This window comes from Camelus ferus, chromosome 20, assembly GCF_009834535.1.
Source record: "Camelus ferus isolate YT-003-E chromosome 20, BCGSAC_Cfer_1.0, whole genome shotgun sequence".
NCBI lineage: Eukaryota > Metazoa > Chordata > Mammalia > Artiodactyla > Camelidae > Camelus > Camelus ferus.
Genome location: NC_045715.1, coordinates 29,391,086 through 29,416,605, shown reverse-complemented (window position 1 = coordinate 29,416,605; position 25,520 = coordinate 29,391,086). Strand labels below are relative to the sequence as shown.

Genomic DNA, 25,520 nt, shown 5'->3' with positions numbered 1-25,520 from the left:
CTGGTCTGGATTGGACCTTACCTTAAGGAAAGATTCAGGGGCCCTGCCAAGTTTACCTGAGGTGCACTCTCTCTCTCCCCCTGCCTGATACTGTGCCCAGGGAAGCCCTAGGCAGAGTAGGGGCAAGGGGAACCACTAGCAAAGACTAGGACATGACTAGGACTGGGAAGAATGGCAGAAAGAATGTCATTACTAGACAAATTAGGCCATACCAGTAAAATAGTTTAATTTAATTTTAAAATAGTTATTGATGTGAAAATTTCCCAAAGCTGGGAGTAACAGTCTAGAGCCAAGGTTGGGAGCAGGGCCAGGCTTCCTAGAGCTCAGCTTGAGGCCCCTGAATCCCATCCTCCACTCCCTTCCAGAGGGAGGAAGGAAACAGCTGAGGAGAGCCCTGAGTCAGTCCTCTCCCTCATCCCCTGAGGGCCTGCTGTGCTAGGCTCCTTGAAGGCAACAGCTCGTGCAGAGGACTTGGGGGGAGAGGGAAACAGGTGAAAATAGAAATTAGAGGTTAGTAATCCCAATGACCCATGCCTCACGCGCCGGGGGGAAAAAAAACTGGTGGATATGAAAAAAGGATGGAGGATAAACACTGATGTAATAAACCCCTCAGCTCCCCCGAACAGACCAACTTGGGCTGACGGGTAGAAAGGTCATGAGCCCAGCTGCAAGTTACCTTTGAAGAGTAAATATTCCAGAAGGGAAAAACCATGAGGCAAGCTGGTATCAGTTATAGTCACTGCAGCTGAAAGGCCTGCTGTGGCCTGACCCTATCCGCACAGGGAGCAGAGTTCAAGGGCTGAGGCTGGGCAGGGACCCTGAGCTGCAAAGGTCGGGGCGCCCTGCAGCCCCAGTGCAGCAGTGGCAGGAAGCCAAGCAGGGGGGCCCTAGTTGAGCAGGTTGCCCTGCTCCTGGGCCTGGGTCAGGCTGTCCTTGCGGTGCAGATGGTGCACCCCCATCCTCTTGGGGCTGCGCTGGGGGCGGCTAGAGCTGGGGAGTGCCCAGGCCCTGCCCTCAGAGCGGGGAGTGCCAGGGCCCTCTTCTGTGTCACAGTCACTGGACAGCAGGCTCTGGCGCTCTTCCTCGGGGCTGACGGGCAGGTTCAGCTCCTCCCCTTCCTCCTCCCTGGGAAAGCCACGGTCAGCTTCTGTTGGCAGTAAAAGCCCGCTTTCACCAGGTAGGGAATAAGGTGCCTGAACCTCCTCATCTCCGTCAGCGGGGCCTAGAGCAAAGTGGCGCTGCAGCTCAGGGAGCGCGTCACGTCCGAAGGCTGTGCGCTGGGCCACAGCAGCCGGGGGCGGAGTGCGGTCCACAAACGCCCGCTGCCAACTGGCCAGCAGGTCCTCCTCAGAGCTGGCAGAGCTGGCCGGGGCGCTGGGTGTCGGGGGGGCAGGGCTGGGCTGGTGCTGGGGTGAGGCCTGGGCTGAGGCAGGGCTGCTGGGCATGGGGCTAGGGCGGGCCCGCTCTCCGCCCTCCTCCACCAGGCTCAGGGAGATGGCCTGGCGGGTGGCATACGTGCAGTTGGGCAGGGGGCTGTTGCGGGGTATCCGCACCTTATCCTCAGAGAACTCTATCACCTTGCGGCCAGAATACAGCGGGTGCGGCGGAGACGGGGTTGGGTAGGGGCTCAGCTTCTCAAAGGCTGGCAGGGGCGGCTCCTCCGCTGGGGAGCCCCCAGCAGTGCCCAGAGAGCAGCAGTCCCCATTGGGTTGGGGGGTCGGGCTGCCAGGGGCTGGAGGACCGGCCATGTCACCCCCACTCATATCCACATGCACAAAGACGTCCTCAGCCAGGGGGCAACCGGCACTGCCTGACTGGGCTGAATTGAGCAGAAGAGACTCTGGCTTCTCCAACACTCGAGCAATGACTGAGGTGGGAACCACAGCCCCCGGGGCCGGGCTGGGGGCAGTGCCCAGGCTGGCAGCCTCCTGACCACTGCGCAGATGCTTCCGAACCATGTCCTGTAGCTCACAGGGCAGCTGGGGTAAAGGAGAGAGAAGGAAAGAGAGACATGAATGATCCCAGCCTAAGACAGCTCTCTCCCTGGCAAAAAGTAACGGCTACCACGTATAAGGACCACAGTGTGCGGGACACTTGCTATCTGTTCTCACAGCATGCCAAGGTATATCCTCATTTCGCAGATAAACTGAGACTCAACAGGGGTAAAATAACTTGAAGCTTTTGATTAACACAGCCATAATTTGAACTCAGAACTCGTGCTAAGGCCCATGTGCTTTCAAACGCCTAACTCCCCTATCCCAGCAGTACCTTCTGCCCAAACCAGACACAAGCTTGATAATCAGTACTGATCAGAAGCCTTGGAAATACCTCCATTCCTTCTGCAGGCCTGAGCATGGGCCTGAGCTCTGGGATCTAGAGTTTCCTCCTGGGAGCAAGGGGCCCTCTCAGTATTCTTATGGCTCATAGCTCTGGCCACCCCCTCCTGCACAGGATCCAGAAATTGAGACCCTCTCTCTGTGTCTGTTCCAGAAATACCAATAAGGCCAGCCCCCACCCCATCCCATCCCTAGTGATGGGCCTTTGATAGGACATAGGACACTAACCAATGGCAGAGTTGACCAGTTTGAGAGGAAACAGGGAGGCAAGGGGATGACAAAGAGGGAGCTGAAGGCAGGAGAATGGAGAGAAGCGTAGGAACTGGAGTTAGAGGGGTCCTAAAATATGTGGACAGGCATTGGCAAGGAGGGCACCCTACTCACGTCAGCGAACTTGTGGTTACGGAAGTGGGACTTGTTGCACTTGAGGAGCTGCACAGCGAGGTTGCAATCCAGCCGGTACCGCTCCTGCAGACACAGACAGGGTTCAGAGCCCAGCCCTGCCCAGGGGAGCACAGGCGGGGAGGACCCAAGGCGCACGTACATTGAGCTCCTCCAGCTTGTTGATGGTGTTCTTGGCGTCCAGCAGCTTGTTGGTCAGCTCCACGATCTCCCAGTCCAGTGTCTTCCTATCCATCTCAGCCTTCTTGATCTGGGGCACAGGACTCATGGTGAACCCAGCCCGCACTCCAGCCAGCCCTTCCTCACTTCCCCCTCCTCCCAGCCCAGAGACACAGGAAGCCACAGGTGCTAGGGCAGCCAAGGCGGACAGAGTAGACAGACGATGGACAGACAGAAGGAGACCAGACACCTCCATAGTCCAGGCTGGCTGTGGGGCGGGGGCCTTTCTGAGCATGATCGATGGCCGCTGGGCCCAGGACAAAGCAGTCTAAGAGCTGCCCAGCCCTTGAGGGAGCTCAAGGGGCTCCACACACCAGGCGAGGCAGCTGGTACCTGAGAAGCAATAACTGTGCAAACCCAGAAGGTGGGAGGGAGCTGCAGGCTCAAAAGCAGCCTTCGGACCATCAGCTCCTGAACTAGATCCACATTCCCCTTCCCCCAGATGGCTTGGGCCTGCTACCGCTGCAGCTGAGAAGCTGTGAGCGTTCAGTGGTGACCTCTGAATCAGTACCTCTGCCCAAGCCAACAGCAGCCTCCCCAACCATTCCCCAAGAGGGAGGCACTGACTGCTGAACGGGCCTCACACAAGGAAAAGGAAAGGAGTGGGCAGAGGGCAGTGGCCGGCCCCCAGCAATTCCAGATCTCAGCTGAGGAGGAGGCCAGGGCAAGGGAGAAAACACACAAACTCAGACGCAACTGCAAAAATCCAGCTGTGGCTAAGAGAGGCCTGAGAGGAGAGTGCGGCAGCGACGGTGGCAGCATGAGGGGAAGACGAGGAGAGAAGAGAAACAGTGTGAGCATTAAGACAGTCCTGACTCGCACAGCACACTGCGGGTCCCCCACCACCACGGCCCACCCGCCTTCCCAAGCCCCAGGGCAGAATAGCAGTCCCCAGGCAAGTCCCAGCCCCTGGCTATGCTGTGAGTGCAGTGCCAGCCCAACTGCCCTCCTGGACAGATTACCAGCGTGTGCAGCTTGTCCTCCAGCTCCTGGTTGGTCCTCTGGGAAGCCGTGTAGCTGTTCTGCAGCCTGTAGAGGAATACAAGGAAGACCCTGGGACAAGGTCCTATTCTTCAGACCCTGCTCAGCCCCTCCCTGATATACGATCTTGGGCAAGTCATTATCCTCTCAGAACTTCAGTTGTCTCATCAGAATCAGATGAGTTCAGGCCTCTCTCAGCTCACCTCCTGTGAACAGGGAGGCGTGTGCATGTGTGTCCCGGCCCCTTGTTCCCACACCTGCGGAACTTGTCCTTAAACTTGTCCAGCTCCTCGCGGCTCTGGCCCAGCTCCAGCTCCAGACAGTCCTGTCCAATTTCCAACTCGCGCTCCAGGGCCTCAGTGCGCCTGGTGGCCGAGGCCAGGCGCCGGCGAAGTTCCTCATTCTCCTGCTGCAAAAGCCTAGGGAGTTGAGGGGTCAAAGACAGAGGGCATCAGAGGTGGAAGGGCCAGCCATGGAGTCTCAGGTTAGATTCAGGAAGGAAGGAGTAGGAGTGACATGAGGACAGGCAGCTGCAGGCAGGGGACTCCTTGAGACTCAGCCTGAGTAGGGGGCAGCATATCCCATAGGCTTGCCAGCCATGAGAACAGCTTGGCTTGAAGGGTTGGGGAGGCAGACAGGATGGGAGAGGACAGTCCAGTCCACACCCCCACCCCCTCACTGGAGAAGGAGAAGACAGAAGTGCATGGGGTACAGTTCCTAGTCTGTCTCTGGTTACAACCCAAGCCAGCCAGTCACCAAGCCTCCAGCTCCAGTTTCCCCACTGCACAATCAGGCTACTCCATTATTCATTTCTGGGAAATCCAGCCCAGTGCTTGTCCTTCCCTCCAGAGGCCTCACAGAAAGGGCTACAGGAAGGCAGCTGGCACAGGAGGGCCAGGAGCTGGGGAAGGGCTCTGGCAAGAGCAGGCCCCTCAGAGCCACCCACCTCCTTGATTCCAGGTTCTCCTGTAGCCCATGGAACAAATCTCTTTTTCTGGAAAGAATATGCACAATATCAAGCCTCCTCCCAGAGTCCCTAAAACACCCCACGTTAACCTTTATCTCTACCTAATCCAAGGAAAAGCCCAGCCTTGCCTGGAGCTAAGAGGGACAGAGTTGAGGCAGGGCAGGCTCTTGAGCAGCAGATACTCACTTCATCCTCTCTGCGTCAGTCAGGGGCTCCTGGGCACAAAAGAACAGAAGCTTGAGGCTCAGCTCTGGACCACTGGCCTCCTTCTTGCCCCCACCCCCTCCAAACAGTCCTGGAAAGGGCCATGTCTGGAGCCCAGAGACTCTCACAGCAGAAGTGGACTGCAGGGCCCTGTAGAGATGCTGGCAATCCAGTTAACACCCAGACAAGCCCAGACTACTCTCTCCCATGCCAACCGGAAGATTAAAGAACCCCTTCAAACCCTCACCCTCACCCTCACCAGCCCCAACCCCTCTTAATCCCAGAGTCAACTGCAAATGGGTCCAGTACCCATGCTGCCTCTTCCAGGGCTAAAAGAGAGGCTCCCAGCTGTTCACTGGGCTCCTCATGGGCCCTGCAAGCATGACTGAGACCTTCCAGAGAAGTGAGGAAGTCATGTGAGCTAGAGTAGGACTCTGAGCTCTGACAAAGCCCTCCAGGGCCCCCTGGGCAGACGCAGGCCCTCAGAGAGGCTTGGGAAGAACATGAATGGGGGAAGAAGAGCCTCTGGGCTCATCCTGAGTGAGAGAAGTGAAATGTCCTGCTTTTACCCTCCTGCCTAATCTTCCTCGAGACTCCATGTTAGTCATGGCCCAAGAGCCAGAGCTCAGCTAACCACAAGCAGAGCAGATATGTGCTACGGCAGGAGGGAAATGTCAAGGGGCTCACTTCACATGGAACTGTTTCAGGATGTCAATCACAGGCAGGGCAGTGAAGTGGGCAGCCAAGCCCACAGACTGGGGAGCCACTGACACTTGGATTTGATCCTGTTCTACCACATGCTGGCTATGGTTACCTTGCCGAGCCCTGGTGGCCTCATCTACAAAACCAGGTGACTGCCCAATGAGTGGCACCAAGCACAATCTGGCCTTTTTATTCACTCTTTCCTGAAATGAAAATAGGCAAGTCACGGAAGGCATTTCTGCCCTGAATCTGATCAGAGCGGGCCACGGTATGCCTGATGCTTGGCACGTGCCAGCTGTCTCTCAAGTTCTTTAAACATGTTCCACGCAGTGCAACAAGGTGGAAACACAGGAGCAAGGTGAATGAACTGTAGCCCCCGTTTCCTCCTGCAGTAAGCTTAAGGAGGGAGGAGAACAGATTTGGAGAGTGTTTTGCAGGTGCCTGAAGGAGGCTTCCTAAAAACCTAATGCAGTTCCTAGCAGGGAAAACATATTTAATCAATGTTGGGCAGACAAAGCAAAGCGGAAGGGCTGGACTTCTGGGGACAGCAAAGAACAGCTAGTCTGGCAGGAAGTAGCTGGAGAGCCACCTCCTAATGCCCCCAGAAGGGCCGCAGACTGGTCGGCCCTCCCACACCAGTGGAAGACCAGAGTCCCAGCCTCCTGCAGGTTAGGAGCCCTCAATCTGGTGGACTGCATCATGCACAAAGAACAATACTGCATGAGATCATTTCTGCTAAGCTACAGTGGCTCTCAAGTTCCCTGACACGTGGACAGCACTACAGCTGCCCCCTACGAGTCTACGTGGCCCCTACCAGCACTGCTGCAGCTGAGACCCCGAGAGTGTATCAGCAATAGCACACCCTCACCCTGACTTAGGGAACCAGACATCCCCTCAGGCAGGACAAGTCAGCCAGATCCCAGCCGCAGGGGCTGCACCTGCCAGCCAGGGCAAGGCGGGGGGCGGTGTGTGGTACTCTTGCCCACCTCCTGCTCCAGTCGGGAGCCAGGAACCTCCAACCGCAGCTCCCGGTGCTCAGGTGGCGCCTTGCGGTAGGGTTTCTTAGCAGGAGCCGCACTGGTCATTCTGGGAGGTGAGGGCTTCTCAACCTGCTGAGGGGAACAAGGAAGGAGGAGGCTCAGAGATGTGGCAAGAGGCCTCTGGACTGAGGGAAAAAGGATAGTAAAAGAGAAATGTAGGAGACACCAGGCAAGTAGACAGGCCTGGGCCGCTGCTGGGGTCATTAGAAGGGCTGGACTCTGGTGTGTTGGTGCCCACCAGTCAGGGGCATGATGGAGAGGTGCCCAGGCCCAGCGGGAACAGATTGGGGGTAAAGACAGGGCCTAGGGACTGGGTACAGGGAGCGTGGACTGGGCTTGAGAAGCGGCCCACCCCTGGCCCCTGTGGGCTCAGAAGGTGGCCTCAGAGGGAAAAGCTGCTCGCCATGCACCAGTTTCCTTGACTGAACTGGGCTGAGAATGGCACCAATTTCACAGAGTTGTTGTAGCGAGTATGTAAAGCAGTAACAACTGCAGCTGGCGCTTGGGAGATTTTCGATAAATGTTAGCTTAAAAAAAAGGTCACCAGAAAGTAAGGGTTTGAGGATGTGCACCCAACCCAGGCTCCCTGCAGAGGGGGCAGGGGCCTCCATGACTCTTTTCACCAGCCCCCACCAGTAGTGGCTGCCTGCTGCCCCCTCACCTGCCAGCCTCCCCAGGAGGGAGCCCAGTGGGGTGCAGGCCTCCACATACCGTCAGCCTGTCCGCAGCTCTGTCTGTTCCACTGTCCCGGAGTCAGCCAGTGGCTCTCCGCATCCCACAGCCCCTCCACTTCCTCCAGCCGATAGCTCCTGAAACCCGAGAAGGGAAGAAAGTGGAAGCCAGGTGTCAGCTGCCTGTCTGCCAGTGCTCCCACCCCAGGAGAGCCAGGCAGGAGAGCCGTGGAACAGGGGGTCTGAGGGGAAAGCAGTAGTGGCTGGACAGGACTGGAAGCACCGGCCCCCCTATAAAAGCTCTGTCACAGGCCCAGAGGAGACACGTGTGTGTCTGCGTCCACGTTCATCGTCTCAGCTTACCACGTGCCTGATTCTAGAATAGGTCTGGTCCTGTCCTGTTCATCTCCTCCACCTCTCAAGGTCTAGAAACAACTAAGAGATTCAGAGAACATGGGTTTGCAGAAGAGAACGCCAGGAAAAAGCCAAGTGGAGGCCCAAGAAGATGCCAGAAAAGCTCCTAGCAGTGTTTCCAGAAGGACCCCAAAAGCTGGTTCTGTGGACAATGGTGGTGAACAGACTGGGTGTTCTGCTCTGCAATGAGGGGTAGGTCCAGGAGAAAAAAATCTGAAAAGGCAGCATTTTAGAACAATGAGGGTTCTCATCAGGGTGATTTGGTCCCCTCTCATCCCCTCCCCCGACCAGATATGTGGCAAATGTCTCAAGACATTTTTGGTTGTCACAACAGGGATAGGTGCTACTGGCATCTAGAGGGTGGAGGCCAGGGATGCTGCTAAACATCCTATAAGGCACAGGACAGCCCCAGGAGAAAGAATTATTGGCACAAAATGTTGATAGTGCCCAGGCTGAGAAACCCTATGTAGAAAGCCCCGCCTGGGGAGCTGAGACACCAGGGTTCCAGGACAGCACTGCTTCTGACACACTGTGTGGTCCTGGGTCAGTCCTCTCCTTGCTGGATAAGCTTGTTTCTCACCTACACAGAGGCAGCGGGACTGAGTGACCTGTGAGGTCCCCTCCAGGTTTGTGGGGTTCCAGCCTCTGCCCTCACCTGTAATAAACTGGGTTGCAGCACGGGGGCGGCAGTCACCACAGGGACCAGTGGAGGCAGTAACCTCGGGTGGCCTTCTGGGCATAAACAATCTCGCCGCTGCCATCCACCTAACCAGAGCTGGGAGCTGAGGGAAGCCTCGCAGGCTAAAGCATGTGTTCCTACTGTCGGGACATGCCCTGGCCATGACTCCTGTTGCATTCCAACAGGGCCTCAGGCAGGAAGAATGGTGAGGGGGTGGGGAGGGAGGGAAGCAGGAGTGGCCCCCCTCCTCTGTCTGGGCAGCCTGGCCTCTGGCTTGGGGTTCTGGGGCGTGGCAGCAGGCACGAGCCGCCAACCTCTACCCCTTTGATGGTGAGGCAGAGCGTGTCCCCACAGGGCACAGGCAGCTTGCTGTGTCGGGCTAACTCCCTGCGCAGGAATCTGGGAGGGCCTGAAGGGACAGCACATTCCTGAGGTGTGGGGAAGCAAACAAGTCACCCCACAGGTTCCCTGGGGCCACCCCTCCAGAGGGCCCCAGGGTAGGAGCTCCTCTGGCCTGGGGGAGAGTGTCCAGGAAGTCCCAAGCCAGCCTGGGCACCTAGGTCCTGACACTTAGGGGGTCTGAGTGTAGGGGTGTCTATGAGTTAGAAAAGGGGGTAGAGCCAGAGACACAGGAATGAGAGATACAGGTAGCCAAGAGCTTCTACGAAACCCAGAGGACGTTCCAGAGCTGGCCTCTGCCTTCTCCCCTTCTCTATGGAGAAACCAGGTCCCCACTCCCTTCCCCACCTGCTCCCCAGTCAGCTGAGGAGCCTTTATATACCGTCTATTCTCAGCCGCTTTTCTTCCCTATTCCTGCCAATGCCACACTGTCCTCTAGGCACTGGGAACTCGTATGGGCAGTGGGTGGGCAGGGAGGACACTGACCTGCCCAGGTGTCTAGTAAGTCTACCTGTAAGGAGAGCAGCCTCCCCTGGACCCTGCTGCCCTAGCTCTAGATGTGTGACAACTAGCCCGTCACACGAGCTCAGCCTGCCTCATCTCGACCTCATGGCCCCACAGCACACATTCCCAGGGCTTTCATGACCAGATAATCTGGTTCGCTGAGGGCACAGACAGACAGTGTGGATGTGGCTGGCAGTGAGATGGGCGGTAACTGCAGACTCAGACTCTGGGACGAATGTCAGTGGCGATGGGAGTTTCTCCCTCCAGGCCAGAGACTGCTCTTTTCATATGTAGCATCATCAGTGAAAAGAGTGTCCAAGTCACAGGGAGGGAAGTGACTCCCAACTAGGGAAGCAGAAGACAATGCCCACCAGGGAGAGAGTCCACCAGGGAGCCTACAGAGGCCCCAACACAGGTCCATGAGGAAGAGTCCATGCCACTCCCTCCGTGCCCCATGTCCATAAATACCAGTGTGCGCTGGGGCCCTGGCTCCAAGTCCTGAGATGGTAAGTGCCCCAGATCCAGCCCAGAGGGGACCACAATTCTGGTACTGAACAGGGACACGATGGGCCTGGCCGGCTGCTGTCCTCGACTGGAAGCGCTGCAGGGAAGGTCAGACCCAGCAGTGAGAGCAATGCCAGGCGCACTAGAGAACACAGTGAGAAGCAGCTGGACAGCAGGTCCACAAGCCGGAGAAGAGGAAAGGTGAGAGAGAAGGCGGCAGAGCAGCTACCAGGTGCAGCCTCCACGGGCCACCTCTCCTTCACCCAAAGATTCCCAGGTTACCTTGGAGTGTTTCAGCCCAAGGAGACTCCCAACCCCACAGCGAGAGGAGGAGGCCCCCAGAGACAACTCAATGGGCCATGGGCCATGGGCCATAAAGAGCAAGCAGGAAGCCTTTGAAGCCTCTGGATGCTGAGCTGGCTCCAGGGCATCTCCAGGAAAAGAGTCTTCTAGAAGGTCTAGAAATTGACAGGGAAGAATCCCACTCCCATCCCTCACCACAAACTACCTGAGCTTCAAGGAACTGGAGGCAGCTGACTCAGGATGTGGGGCTACCAGATCACATGCTGGGTACTACAAGAACAGCTATGCTCTGGGAGAAAGGTTGGGGCCTAAGTTAAAACCCCTGACTAACCCAGTCTTTTCTGGGGCTCCTCGGGCTAGACCTGCAGGCACTGCTGACGGAGATACCCAGAGCAGCAGGAAACCCTCCCTGTCTCGTGGAGGTGAGGCGAGAAGGGAAAGCAGCTCTCCTCATGGCCCCCACCCCACCTAACCCCGCCTCCTCCTTCCTCTTCTACATAGTACTCACTCAAAATCAGTTCAGAGGAGAGACTCAATAGCACCCCCCATATCTGCTGGGGTGGAGAGAGGGGTGATAGATTTGTAATTGCCATGTTGCAATCTGCCAGTGGGTGCAGGCCGCCTGTTGCCGCCTGCCCTGTATTAAATACCTTCTCCCTGATTACAGCCCATGGGGCACGATTAGCTGCCTCTAGAGAACAAAGTCTACTTTCATTAGATGGGACTCGGCACGCACAGTGAACCTGCGCCGTGAACCCAGTGAACAGCTGAGCAGAGTGTGTATCAGAGACAGATACAAGGAGAAACGCGCACCACAAGTTGGCTGGGCAACATCCTTTAACCAAAGGACAAAAAAAATCTGCTAAGCATCTCTCCCAAACCAGGATATGTGGCTCATACCCGCTCCCCTCTGTGGAAACGGAGAGTATGCGTATGTGACCAGGAGCTTCCCCCGTGGTCAGGGATCACGCTGCTGGAGGCGGAGTAGGGTAAGGAGAAATCTCTTCCGAATCCTGACTCTCTCCACACGATTATCCTTTCTCTTACTCCCTACAAACACCCACAGGAGGCATCAGAGCTGAGGATGCCTTCTTACTTCCCTCTGCCATCCTTTCCATGGGTCTCCCAAGACCCAGGGCAAAGTCAAAAGTGCAGGAGAGGAGGGGAGGTCCCAGCATCCAGCTTTCTCCCTGCTCAGGACGCAGAGGCTACCCTCTTAACAGCCCAGCAGAGGGAGAGAGAACTAAATCCAAAATGTGTGTGACTCTTTGGCTTTTCAAACTCTGCCTTCCCCTACCAGACGTCTCCTCCAGCTCCCAAGTTGTGCACTACACCTCTTCCACCTGCCCATTCAACTGCCTGCCCAGAGAGACCACCTGCCTCCTCTGCACCCCACATCACCCACACTCTCTTTAAGAAATTATGGGGAGGGGGAGGGTATAGGCCAGTGGCAGAGCACATTCTTAGCATGCACAAGGTCCTGGGTTCAATGCCCAGTACCTCCATTAAAAAAAAAAATTATGGTCCCAACAGTTTATCTGGGTTCAGATTTCTGAACCTACTGATAATACCTGCTCCCAGTTGTTACTGAATGAAGCAAGCAAGGAAACTTCAGGGGCCAATGAACCTAATCTTCTGAATCAGGGAAGGCACACGTATCACCACAAAAATCATTAAAGCTTTTCTTCAGAATTTGCTCAAAGAAAGTAAAATGAAGTTAGCAATCACTACTACTTTTAAAATGGAAGGAAAAATGGCCCCTTTTCAGAATACTCCCACTGTGTTGTACACTGCCTTAACCCAGCAGGATACAAGTAAATAATAAAAACAAATAGGGGCCCTTCCCAAAGCCCCTAAGCAACTGCTGACCATGAATGTCTGATCACAGGGCCTGGCACCTCCCATGCGGGAAGCCCCCTCAGCTGTAAGCCCTGCGGTAGTCTCTGAACTCCGCAGGCCTGGAGGAAGCTGTGCCCCTGGGGGCAGGACACACTCCTGCCGCACAAGTCTGGCTGCTTCTCAAGACTCTAAAATCCAGGCTCTGCCTCCAGCTGAGGCCCAAGAAACACAAACCACCACTCTGCAAGGGCTAGCTCTGTAACCAGGTGACCCACCAGGGGCCCTTGGGGCTGTCCACAAGGCAGCCCCCCCCCCAACATCAGTACAGCTCCTCTCTACCTCAACTGTCAGTGAACAGCCACCAGCCAGCCAGTCCTACCAGAGCAGGCTAGGTTCAGCCTTCCCCACACAGGCCCCCAGTTTCCGGAGCAGCTGTTCCCGAGATACCTGAGCAAAGCCCTCAGCAATCCTGGGCGCGTGGCAGGCAGGCAGCCAGCAGAGAGCGGGGTGGGGCCCAGGAGGGCTCTGCTTTGGGCCGAGGACGAGGCTGGAAGATGCCAGTCTGTGCCCAGACCAGCCTCACTGCCCCTCCCCCAGCCAGGCCTGCCACCCCTCTGGGCAAGAACAACCTCACCCTCCTGGGACATGCTGCCTGCAGCCCTGATCTGGCCCCCTGCCTGCTCTAAGCGGAACAGACTGACAGGTTTTTCAAAGCCAAAATGGGTGGGAATTATTCTGCCCCAGAGTCATCCCAGGGCCTCAGAATTAGTGATGGTGACCTGTGAGAGCTCACCTGGCTCCCCACCTGAGCAAATACCTCACGTCTATCCACGTGGTCTCTCATTCAAGCAAACACTTGACAGGAATAAAAGGGCTGAAGACTATCGATGATAATGATCTAAGCAAACCAACCCCTACCCAAAGGGAGGGCCAAAACATCCCCAAGCTCATAACTAGCACTGGATCTTAGTTCCCATGCCGTCTCCTAAGGAAGGGTCAAGTGAGGGGTGGCCCTGAACCAGCCTCCACTCCAAGCCCCTTCTGCTCTCCTGGTCAGAGCCAAGCCACAGACCCTTCCAGCTTGTTAATTCCTTATTCAAGGTCCCTATACATCCACGTAGCACCTACATTGTCTCTTATTTACACACTCCCACCCCACGGTCACAGGCATCCTGGCCCAAGGCAAACAATCCACTTGGAGGATCTTCAGGTTTCAAGTTGCTCCATCCAGCCTACCCAATGCTCCACTGCCTCCCGACGCAGGAGTGTCTGTCTGCAGTGTCTGTCTACAGAGTTACCGATGCAGAACACCAGGAAGCCCCAAGCAATTGGCCTTCCTGTTATCTCCAGACCCCTCTTCTCCTTTCCAAGCCTGGGGGAAGGACGGAGTTGGGCAGAAGCTTCTCCATGGCAAGCTGTTCACCAGTCTCCCAGTCTGAGGCAAAGGCCTCCCCTAGGCTCACTGTGGAGTCCAAAGCCAGGTCCTGCCCCCTCTCATTGAGGCACCCTTCCCAGTTCTTCTCGGCTAAAGTCCACCTGAAGCTCCAGGTGGAAGCGGTGAGGGACAAACTCCACCCCCAGAGCAACAGTCGCCAATGATGAGTACCTGGTTCTGGGTTCCAGCTTTCAGTTTAAGTAGCTTCACTCTTCTGCCCTGAGAATTCCCCACAGCCAGGCCAAGGTTTTCCTCAACCTCCTCACCCCCAAGGAGAACCTGCAATTCACCCTAAATTACTATCTTAGGATGAGAATAATGGGGACACCATTCAATCTCCCCCTATTAATAAAGGGAGGAAATTATCAGTTCTAGCAGAAAATTTCCTTCCCACTCTGATTCCATCCATCTCTGAGGCATGAAATCAATAGCTGGTAACTGAGGGATGTTCTCAAACTCCATGGAGCAGAGGAGATGGCATGATGTAAGCTAAGGGGAGGAGGCAGTCAGGCTGGGGATGGAAGGGAGGACAGAGACAGGCTGGTGGTACCTCAGGGCAGGTTAGCTGGCCCAGGTCAGACTCACAGGGTTAGTGTCTTCTCCCCAACCAGCCAGCTCTCCTGGTTAGCATGGTTAGCGACAGACTCATGGCAGACGCCCTCCAGGCACTCCATACAAACAGACAGCTTGGTTTGTGAGCAGCCCAACTCCGGAGCTGCAGAGAAAGCAGAAGGAATGCCAAGCTGTAGGGTGCCCGAGGGTACACACTGCACTCTCCTGACAGGGAAGCTCCTCCCAACTTACCACGAGACCCTCAGGGGCTTTCTCCCATCTGGAAAGCATGCCCGGTGGAAGTATAGTACTCCCTCTGCCAACCAGTGAGCCCAGCCCGTGACCCCAGGTAACAAGGTCTCTGGTTGGTCAACAGAAAGAGAGGACCGCTACTGTGGGGGGCACTGCTACTGGAGGGTGGCTCCCCTGTCTCACTTGTTCCAGGAACTCTGCTGCCAGGCAGTCCCAGAGCCCTGAAAGCTGGGTTGTAAGAACAGAGTCAACCACAGCTGCAGCTGCCACCCAGCCCATGCCTGTGCTGACAGAGTTCACCCCACCACCTCCCACGGGCTCCCAGGAAAGGGGCTAGGAGAGAACTGGCCCAGGGACCAGAGGCTGCAACAAGAGCTGCATGGAAAGCACAGTACAATGGGGCAGTGTGCGCCCAGGCCCGGAGCTGGGCCAGTCAGGGGAACGGGTGACATTGCCACCTTTCAGTTTCTGAAAGGGCTAGGGACGGCACTTCCCAGGGAGCTGGCCCCAGAGGAAACCACAGAGCGAAGCTAAGGGCTATACTAGGGCCAGGCTCCCCAGACTCCGAGAGGGACTATCCCACTTCCTCAGAATGAGCAATGCCCAGGAGGACTAGCATTCCTACAGAGCCAGCCCGGGGAACAGCAGAAACCACTCTATCCCGAAGCCTCCAGAACCACCTAGGGGAAGTGACACACCCTGGCTTAGCGATCTCATGGCAAATGCATCACAGCAGTGGAGGCCCAGAGACCCTATGGGATGCAACTGCTGGGGCAGGACAGAAAAAGTACAGCAAAGAGATCAGCAAACACAGCTTGTGCTTCATAGAGAAGGACAATGTTGGCAGGGAAAAAGCAGAAGGCTCCCCCTTTTGTCTGAAAGGCCTGTAGATGATATGACACGGGGTAGAAAGGGGAGAACACCCTGGCCCCGCCAATAGGCCTGGCCTTCTCCCACACCCAGGCCAGCGATAAGCACAGACAGAAGGTTCCTACCAGCTTCCCAGCTGCCTCCTCAAAGGGCTCCCCACTTTGCTCTGATAGCTCCAGAGGCCAAAAAGCCAAGGCCTGACCATGGAGGATAAGATGACCATCTAGCAGGGAAGATAACAACTCTTTCTGCAGGCTCTGACATCTTCCCTAGACTGGTAAGAAAGCATGGCCATGGACTGGCTACCTTCTGAATCCTCACCACACACACAAAGCAATAAGTAAATAAATAAACACCAGTGGGGTCTGGTTTGCTCTCAAAAGGTAGAGAAGCAAGTGACCTGGCTAATCCAAGGTTTCAGAAACCAGGGGGGGACTGTCTGCACTGAAATAGGGACTGAGAAATCAGGTAAGTCTACTCTCTACTCAGCCAAAGATGAAACAAGGGGAGAAACACATATGAGATGGAAGTGCTGATGCCTGAGTCACACTTACATCCATCCTGATTCCCTATCAAGGGCATTCCTGCTAGACAGTTTCATCTCAGAATAAAAAACAATCCCTCAGAGACAAGCAGGTGTCTGCTGTGGCGAGAACCTCTAGGAAAGCTGCCCCATCCTCCCCAAGGAGCCAGCCCCTGAGGAACACACCAAACAGGGAGGGAGGCTGCAACCAGGCTCCTCAAAGGCTCTAATAGGGACTATTTCCCCACCAGGTTACTTGTTAGGAGGAAGAGCAAGTTGAAGAACAGGATGTATTATTATTGAGCTCTGTTTATTTTACAGGCAGTACACGATGAGGGATGTCTGGAAGGACACAAAAATGATTAGAAGGATTCATGATAAACAGTTAACAGGAGTTCCTTATTTTGGGGAAAGAACTTAAACAGGAGCAGTGGGAGAAGAAAGGGAAGGCCATCTTACTTTTTATTTTGTATGTTTTTCTGTATGGTTGGCATTTTATATGAGGACATATACTGTTTATGATGAAAACATGCAATTCCTACAACAAAAGGACAAAACCCTCCATCTGCAAAGTGCCGTACCATTCCAGAAGTGATTTCCCTTCTATTATATTTCCTTTGATCCTTGTAGCCTAGTAAGGCCCATAGAGCAGGTAGTGACGGAGAGGACAAGTGACTTGCCCAAGATCATGGACACACTGGGACAGAACCCTACATTTCTAATTCCAGTGCAAAGCCTGGAAAGCTGTCTTCTCCAGGGAGCCATAGAAAAGCCACAACAATTCTGCTTTGCTGTAAAGATCCTCAAAGACTTCTGAGATTGAATTCTCAACTTGGCTTCATGGGAAGGTGCAAAGAGGCCACTGTTCAGTATCCAGGACGAGAAGCACAGAGTTGTAACCCACTGGCTGGCTGAGAGGAAGCACAGGGCTTTCGGGTCTAGGCTGTCTTCCCACAAGGCAGTCCCTCTCCTGAGGGAGTTCCCTGCCACAGTTTACAGGAGAGCACAGAAGCTCTTCACAAACAGGGAGGCCATGACCTTTATAGATCCCAAATGTTACCTATCAGACCACTGGCACTTATGAGATAGGCCTAACAAAGAAGAGGTCTCACTCTTCCATTCGTGATCAGTCCACGGGACTCAGTCCCTCTGAAGCTGAAAAGCACACAGCACAATCCAGTCCAGATGGCTCACCCAATCTCCTCTCAAATCTGCTTTACAGTACAATGCAGCTGATCGCTCCTGCCAAGATGCCATCAGTGAAGACCTGCCATACTACAGTGCGCACACACACCCACACCCCACACTAAGGGACAACGGGTAGAGCCAGGGGAAAACTCCTTCAGTCCACTTCTACCTACTGCTTTCATCCTTTTGATCATCAGTCCAGGCACTAACAAGGTTGTAGTAAGTCCTGGCTGTGAGCGTGGGGCACACCGAGATAGGACTAGTGATACAACAGAAAAGCAAGCAGGTTACAGTGGGCACTAAAAGGAGCTTAATGAATAACAGAGAGGATTCCAGCAGCCAAAGACTTTTTAGAAGATGCTAATTAAGCAAGAAAATACACCTGTGTATATTTCACCTCCTCTTTTAACTCCTTCCTGCTGGCTTAGGATGTGTGATGAGAACACAAGAAGGCTGAAAAGGGAGACTACTGAAGCCAAGCACCTGGAAGATCATTTAACCACATTAACTCAGCTCTGGAAAACAATTAGTAGTACGATTGTTAACACTATCACCTTTTGTTTATGCCGGACCTTCCTTCCAGAGAGTTCAAAAGGTTTTGCCAAATAGATCTCACCTGCTTTAGTCTAAGGACTAGGCTGGGCCACCCAGGAACCACGACTGCTCAGCCTTCAGTAAATGACCTTGCCTCTAGGAAGCTTCTAAGAAGACCCTGCCCCTAGGTGGGGAGAGACAGGTTAACGGCCACCTGCACAGCAGTGTGGTATGTGCTCTGAGAGCAAAGAGGAGAGATGCATGGCTGGGGAAGGGGTTTAAGGACTAGAAAAGAAGGCTGCCCTCCTGAGAACCCAGACAAATTTTCCTCTGACTGTAAACTCACACTGGGGCACCACGTGGCAATATACAATTAAGAGGTCTAGATTTCTGGAAACAAATTCCTTTGGTGTTTCTTGGGAACTGGTACCCTAAGAACTACCCCCCATCAACTATACTGACAACAAAAAGACAAAGAATGGACAGCAGATCTCAGCTACAATCCCCATTTCTGGGGGACACCTGAGTTAATACTGTTCTGTGGCAAAAGAAGATCATCGAAGCCCTAAGAAAAGTGGGACAAGAAGTCTGGCTTCCTCAATGCCTAGATGTGTTCCATCAGCTTCCCCCAACATTTTTCAGTCCATAAAACATGGGGGAACATGGATCTTCAGACATCCCATCCAGTCATCCACAGCCTTAGCTACATCACAAATCCAACACCTACCTGACCGCACCTGTATCCAGCAAGGTCACCACCAATCTCATACCATGTCATGATCCATCAAAGGAGTCATTACAACATAACAGATGGAGACGCACCAACAATCTTATTTTGCACATTGACGATGTACAAAATAAGATTTCACCCTTTTTATTGCTTCATCACAAGAAAGGAGATTCTCTCAATTTTATTCCCACTTCAAAAATGTTCCTGGCTACCTGGCAGAAATCAAAAGGCTTAATCTAGCTCAAATAAAACAAAGCCTCTTCTTATTTACTGAGTTTTCAAAAATGAGATTCATTCATTCAACACGTATTTACTGAGTATCCTTCATATGCCAGGTACCATGCCCCATGCTGTGAACTCATTATCTCTAATGTTCAATACTCCTGCAAAAAAGAATGTCACCTTCATTTTCTAGGGGACAAGACCAAGGATTCTACTGCTTAAGTAACCGGTCCACAGTCACACAGATTGTAAGTGGCAGAGTTGGGACTGAAACCCAGCTCCCAGATCAGACTCCATCACATTGCTCACCCCTCTTCCAACTCCCCCAAACCCCACCCTCCTTGTCTCCCCTATTCCCTCACCCCGACCCCATAATTAGGAAGGGTCCCCCCTCTACAGGGGGTGAGCTCAGCGAAAGAGACAGTGAGAAATAGAGAACTCACCACACAACATGGTAAGTGCCAGAACAGAGGTTTGAAGTGCTGTGGGGGCCATGAGGAAGAAAGAAAAGCAGGAAAGTCTTCTCACCGGAGGTGACAGAGGAACTGGGTCTCAAGGAATGAGCAGAGTTTAAGAGACAGATGAGCGTTAAGGAGAGAGCAAAGTGCACAAGCAAGAAGAAAGTAAACAGATGGCCAGAACAGGTTCAGGAGCAGAAGGAAACAGGAGCAAGGAAACACAGGACAGATGAAGTAGAGCGGCAGAAACTCAGGCCAGAGGGTTGAGTTTGGGACAGAGTGTAAAGAACCTTTTTGCATGCCGAGCTAAAGAGTGTGGACTTTATCCGAAACAAGGGAGAAGCCATGGCATTTTTACGGGAAAAGACATCATATTTTATAGGAAAATAATTTTTACAGCAGCATGTTAGGTAGATTAGAGTAGGGGGAGACTGTCCACATTTCATTCGTTCTAAACCTACCACAACATTATAAAGCATCTGCTATGTGCCCTGCGCTATCCTAAATGCTAGAAGACAACAATGACTGAGACACAGTGTCTGTTCTCAGGGCACTGATGGTCTTGGGAGAGTCAGACTAGTAAACAGGCAATTACAATACAGTAAGTGTTGAAATAGAAGTATGCACAGAAGGACACTCAAGGGTGGTGGGATCCCAAAGGAAGTGACATCTAAATTGAGATCTCAAGAGCAGTAAGGAAGGTAAAGGGAGTCTGAGATGTCTGCACTCCAGACAGAAGGACCCACATGTGCAAAGGCCCAGAAGTTGCAGAGAATGAGATAAGTTTAGAGAGCTGTTAAGGGGCTGAGTCCAGATGGAGAAGGCCCAGTTTTCCCACAGGTCCTGGGCACTCAAAATATGGTAGTGAGGAGGAGGTAAAAGGATTCAATTCAAAGATAATATGTGAATACAGGGTGTTATGAGAAGAAACTGACTTAGATAACAACAAAAAGAAAACAGTAAAGGGGGAGAATTGGCTCAAAATCCATCAGCCTTGGCCCTGCAGTTCAATCACTTGCTAAAACGTGACCTGAATCCAGAAAGTCTGAGGACTTTTACCAAAACACAAAAGTGTACTCTATGGAGATGACACGTTTCAGCATGCTGACTGCAGCACAAATCAAGATAAAGTACGTTATCCTGAGATACGTGGCTCCTATAGTGATGGAGGAGGGGAGAGACTGACAGATACCGTCTAACTCTTAAAATCACATGTGCCACAACAAACGGAAAAGTTCAACACAGGGCTGGGTCAGAATTCTCAAGGAAAGCCCTAAGTCCTGAGCCCCTGATTCCCCAAAATCTGGTCAAACACCAGGTGCATGCCTACTCTTCTGGCAAAGAGGAGTCACTTACTGAAGAAAAAGATGGGCCCTGAGGGCGTGTTAAATAGACAGGACATGACTCAGAAGGAGGGGAAGAGTGAGTCTTAAGTACAGGGCAAAGGAAAGCCAGTCAATCAATCCTTGGGCACACCTCTGCCCCAAGGCCGCACACGGCTTCCTCCCTGGCTAAAGGGAAAGAGACTTGGGCACTGCATCAGGGCCTTCCTCAACAACACAGCACACTTATTTTCCATTTTCCTCTCAAGTTGGAGGGAGAGCTCTGTTTAAAATGCCACATTTTTTTCCGCCTGTGTAGTTTGCTGCTTGTTATTTTTAAAAGATGAATCCAGACTGTCTATGAATTTAACACTATGGCTACTTCAACTGCCCATGTCAGTAATCAAAGTCAGAAGTGATCCTTATACTTCCATCTACATTACACACATACACACACTCACACACACACAAACACACACACAATCTTTAAGGCATGCTAAGAATGGATCCAAATGTCACTCTGTCCGCTCACCCAACCCAACCTGCTTTCCAGAGGGCAGTCACCAAGTTAAATCATGAAGAGAGAGGCCAGACTTGGTTAACAGGTCACAGGGGGCTGCCTCACCGGTCCTTGCACTAGTTATTACCTTTGAGAAGAAGTGAACTGAGATGAAGAACTCAGCTCCTAAAACATTTCTGAAACAATCAAAAAATTTTTACTACAATATGGGCATACATTGAACCATTGTGACAAACTAACAAGAAATACAAATTGCCAGTAAGCATATTTTAAAGTTCATACCAAATCCAAAAAAAGAAGCTCAAATGCTAAAGCCAGATTGCCTGAGTTCAAATCCCAGCTCTGCCACTTACTGGCTGGGTGACACTGAGCAAATTCCTTAACCACTATGCACCTCTATTTACTCGTCTGTAAAATGGGGATAATAACAGCATTACATCAGAGGGTTGTTGTGAAAATTAAACCAGTGAATACATGTAAGGCACTTAAAACAGTGCCACATAGAATGTGCTCAATAAGCATTATTATTATTATCACTCAACTGCAAATTAGATAATTCTACAGCCTCACAGCTTCAAGCAGGAAATCACTGGCATTTTAACATCACTTTAAATACTTAATGAGGATGGTCTCACCACATGCAAAAATCTATACTATCCAAAAGCTGTGCCTCTTCTCTCTAACATCAGGATAGCAGCCCAAACCAGTACTGGTCCTCCACAGAGAGACACCAAGTTCAATCATGAAGCAGAAATCAGTGCTGAGATCTGACTCGCATAATAATAATGTATTGAGTGTCAGGCACTGTTCTAAACACATTAATGTATTAACTTATTTAACCCTCACACAACTCTATGAGATAGGTACTCTTACCATCCTATTTGACTGATGAGAAGGCTGAGGCATAGATTGCTGTGCAATTTCTAAAGGTCACAGAGTTACAGATGGCAAAGCCCAGATTTGAACTAGGCAGTCTGGCTCTACTGTCAGTGCTCTTAACCTCTAATGTGCACTCACCACACTGTCCTTGCTGATCACAATTTCCTAGGGCACCCGCAAATTGTTCTCAGAAAGAGAAGGTTCTCAACCTTCTAGAAATGGAGTCACAGCTAAATAACATCAGTTCTTCAGATACCTGAAGGTACTGAAGCTAATCTAGTGACAGTGATTTGTATTGGTCTGCCTTTGGGGGCAGGGGGGGAGTGGGGAGCAGGAGATGGTTAGTGAGGAGTCCTAGATCAAACCAGACTTTCCAGTCCAATCATGGAGCAGATGCAGATCCTGAAAGAGGCTTCAGTAAGAAACATGCTCCCAACTCTAGTTTGGGCATAACCACAGGGCATCAAAGGAGTGAGGATCATACTCACTGCCTCTATGGCTGCAGACCTCTTCTCTTTTCTCCAACCCCAAGTCCACTATCTCTCAAGCCATGCTTAGTTTGGCTAGTGAAACTGATTTTCTTTTTTAAAATACAGTTTGTTGGGGAGAATACAAAGGAAAAGAAGAAAGCTATTAGAAAAGAAAAGGGCAAGCTCTACAATACTTTCCTTCCAACACCACACTGGTCCAGGCTGTAAAGCAGCTCTCAATATCACACAGTGATGTGAAAAACATTCGCAGAGCTTTACGCCAGTCAGCTTGACCTCTTACCACAGACTGATACAGGTTTCTTCTCCTTAATCCCAACCTGCCTTCCTTCCTCCTCTGACCCCACCTACCCAACAAATCCACACCCCTAAAGAACACTAATGAGCCCTTCTCACCAAAAGAAAAGATCAAAAGAGGTAGACATGCTGTAAGAGTGAATTCCAAAATTGGTGACAGCAGGTACCTAAATAGCAAACACCATCAGAAATTTGTTTTCCTATGACTCCCCACCATCTTTCACCCACAAATCTCACTTCAGGCAGGATACCAAACTGAAGATGTGATGGGGAGACAAGAAAATATAGTGAGCATGAAGGAAGTTGCTTGTGACGGGATGTGCTAAAATACTTTCAGCCTGATCTCTAGGCTCTTGCCCACGTTCGCTTTTACAAGTGAAAGCACACAAGGCTCAATTCTACACCCAACTCTCAAAATCTGCGTGAGATCTAAGTAGAACACTAACTAAGGGAGCACAGGCAAAGGGCAGCCTCTACAGAAGAGTGCCTTTTTCAGATTAAATGATTTTCAGCCTCACTCGGAGCCCATGCATCCTGCTCCCAGGGAGCATGCCAGCCTGTCACCGGAGGCCACCTTACCCGCTCTGGGGTTGAGCTGGGGCAAGTCGCTACCTCTTCTTTCCAAGTAGGCACTGTGATTTCTTCCAGTCCCTGGGGCCCCTGAGTCTTCAGCCGAAATTGGGGCAGATGCTGCTATAAGAACCGTGGAAAGGCTGATCTAAGTCTGGAAGAGGGTCATTTGACTGGTTTTAGTTCCCTCCTTACCGAAACTGCCTAGCATGCTTCAGGTCTCTTTTCCCCTCTTTCCGACTATACTCCTCTACGGAAAAGACCCCCTTTCCTCTCCCACCCGCCTGCTGCCGTCGGGCCTCGGCCCCACGCTCCAGGCTTTTGACTCTCGGTTTATAAGTTCCGCTTCAATTCGTGACTCTACTTCTCCCGGGCTGCACACCTACTTCTGGCTCCCCCGCCTCGAACTCCCTCCCCCAGGACTACCAATGGAATCTAGGCCCCCTCCCTTCCATCCCTATCTCCTTTTTTTCTCTCCGCCTCCAACCTTTCACCATTCCATTTCCTCTTCTCAACCCCAGAGGTAGTCCCAGCTCCTCCCCAGCTCCATGCTGGTGTCCCCACGGTCTCCCCCAACTCTAGACTCCCTGCCCGGCTATTCCAATCCCACAACAAACTTTTGCCGCTGCCCACTGCCTTCAGACCGCCATCTTGCCGCGGGGCAGGCCGGGTAGTGGCCACAGCCGCGGGAATCCCCACGCACTGGGCGCGGCGCGTCATCGTGGGCGTGGTTATGGGGGCGTGGCCCCGAGCTGGGGAACTGGGGCGTTGGACCGTGGGGAAAGCCTGGGGTCTTCTAAGAGCAGGATTTGGAGGTCTGGCCGCAGGAGAAGGAAGGGTCAGGAGTAGGGCGATAGCAGGAAAGCGGGGGAAAGATTCTAGTACTCAAAAAACAAACAAACAAAAAAGAATGGGGGTCGGGAGGAGAAACAGCACAAAAATATAGTGAAAAGAGTTGTAGCACTGGTTCCCCAGGGATCACCCAAAGGATGAAAGGCAGCTTTTCATCTTGCCACACGGAGATCGGCAAGACCCAGTCTCTTTGACCTTGACCAGCCTCATTTTCCACCTCTCCCAGGGACTTCAGTATTTCCAGTTATCTTGTTTTCAGGCCATCAGGCCTTAAAATGTTCAAACCCTCTCCTCCCCTTACATTATGAATTCCTACTCCTCCTTCAGCCCTCTACACAAATTGCCACCTCCTCCAGGAAGCCTTCCCCAATTTTCCAGGTTGGATTTTGTGCTCCTTTTGCTAAGTATCTCTAGCCACTTACACATAACTTCACTGTAGCTATCCCGTGCTATAATTATTTACATGCTCTGTCCCTTACTAAGCTGCTGCCCCTTCAGGGCAAAAACTATGTCTGATTGCATCTTCATATTCCCTAGCAGGTGCCTGGCACACAAGAAATACTTAACAAATAAATAGCATAGCATCCTCCAACACAATAGAAATGCTTCTGCCTCAGGGCTTTTATGTTTGCTATTCCCTGTGCCTGGAATGTGCTTCCTCCAGATATTTCCTCTCATTTGTGTCTCTGTTCAAAGCCTTCCCTGGCAGTCTATCTAAAACAACATCCAACATCCTCAATCACTCTCCCTTATCCTGTTTTAAAATTTTCTTTCATAGCAATTTTCATTATCTGACATATTTTTCTTTGTTTATTGACTATCTCCCACTAGAGTGCAAGCTCCAGAACTGGGACTTTTTCTGATTTGTTACTGTATCCTCAGTATCTAAAACAATGCCTGGCTTAGTGGGTACTCAATAGATGTTTATTGAATGAATAAATGACATGGAGATGAGTGATAGAGGGATTCTAGAATATAGTGATGGGGAGAAGGGGGTGAAAATACTGTACAACAGGGGAATGCACAAATGGAAGATATAGGTGCCCAAAGCCATATCAGGAATGGGAGGAAAGACTCAGCAAGGGAGGGAGGGAATAGGATGAGAGCCAGGTGGAATTCTGGAGCTGGGTCCTCAGGGAGCGGAGCTCTCCTGGGAAAGCCACAGCTCAGGTAGAGGAAATGGGATGGGCTGGAGCCTGAGGAGATTACTCAGATCTAAAGACAATATCCACCCCAAGCCCAGGCCTCTTTTGGCCAGATGGTTCCGGAGAAGCCTTAGCATCTGTTCCTCTGTAAATTATCCAGTGCTCCCTCCTGCCTGTCTTCTCTGGTGACAGCCGGAACAATTGTCCAGGAATTCCATCTGCTCCCCGGTCCTGCTCCCCTCCAAAGCTCATCAACATTGCAGAGTGGAGAGGTGTCCCATTTCCCAGGGCCTGTGGTTGGGGGCTGGGTCTGTCCCTTGATGGAGCTGGCCTCAAGCACTCACTCCTCTAACAACACAAACAAATAAAGCCTCAGCAGAGAATCCCAGGCCCCTGGAATTTAGTTCTCATCCTGTCCATGCTTTTCAATCTGATAGAACTTTTTATTAGTAGTAATTTAATAAAATTACACTAAATGAATCAATTACATTGATTCTTACAGAACTTTTCAAATAAGAG

The 25,520-nt window shown here is 52.2% G+C and overlaps 1 protein-coding gene across 15 annotated transcripts; it reads right to left on the bottom strand.

The window, feature by feature from the left end:
• Nucleotides 1-201: 201 nt before the first annotated feature.
• On the bottom strand, nt 202-23,724 carry TJAP1 (tight junction associated protein 1). Of its 15 annotated transcripts, none has more exons than XM_032463146.1 (13): nt 23,622-23,724; nt 23,014-23,158; nt 14,185-14,314; nt 13,771-13,878; nt 7,563-7,660; nt 6,798-6,923; nt 5,092-5,120; nt 4,885-4,932; nt 4,196-4,357; nt 3,920-3,986; nt 2,881-2,988; nt 2,721-2,804; nt 202-1,979 (listed from the first exon to the last, which is right to left on the bottom strand). In XM_032463146.1, exons 6-13 carry the CDS (start codon nt 6,894-6,896, stop codon nt 888-890), a joined length of 1,689 nt encoding a protein of 562 aa, XP_032319037.1. In that variant the 5' UTR covers nt 6,897-6,923; nt 7,563-7,660; nt 13,771-13,878; nt 14,185-14,314; nt 23,014-23,158; nt 23,622-23,724; the 3' UTR covers nt 202-887. The 15 variants fall into 15 exon arrangements, with proteins under 15 accessions (XP_032319037.1, XP_032319043.1, XP_014419844.1 ...); XM_032463152.1 differs by having other exon boundaries at nt 6,798-6,920; XM_014564358.2 differs by lacking the exon at nt 13,771-13,878 and having other exon boundaries at nt 14,150-14,314.
• Between the last annotated feature and the right edge of the window lie 1,796 nt (nt 23,725-25,520).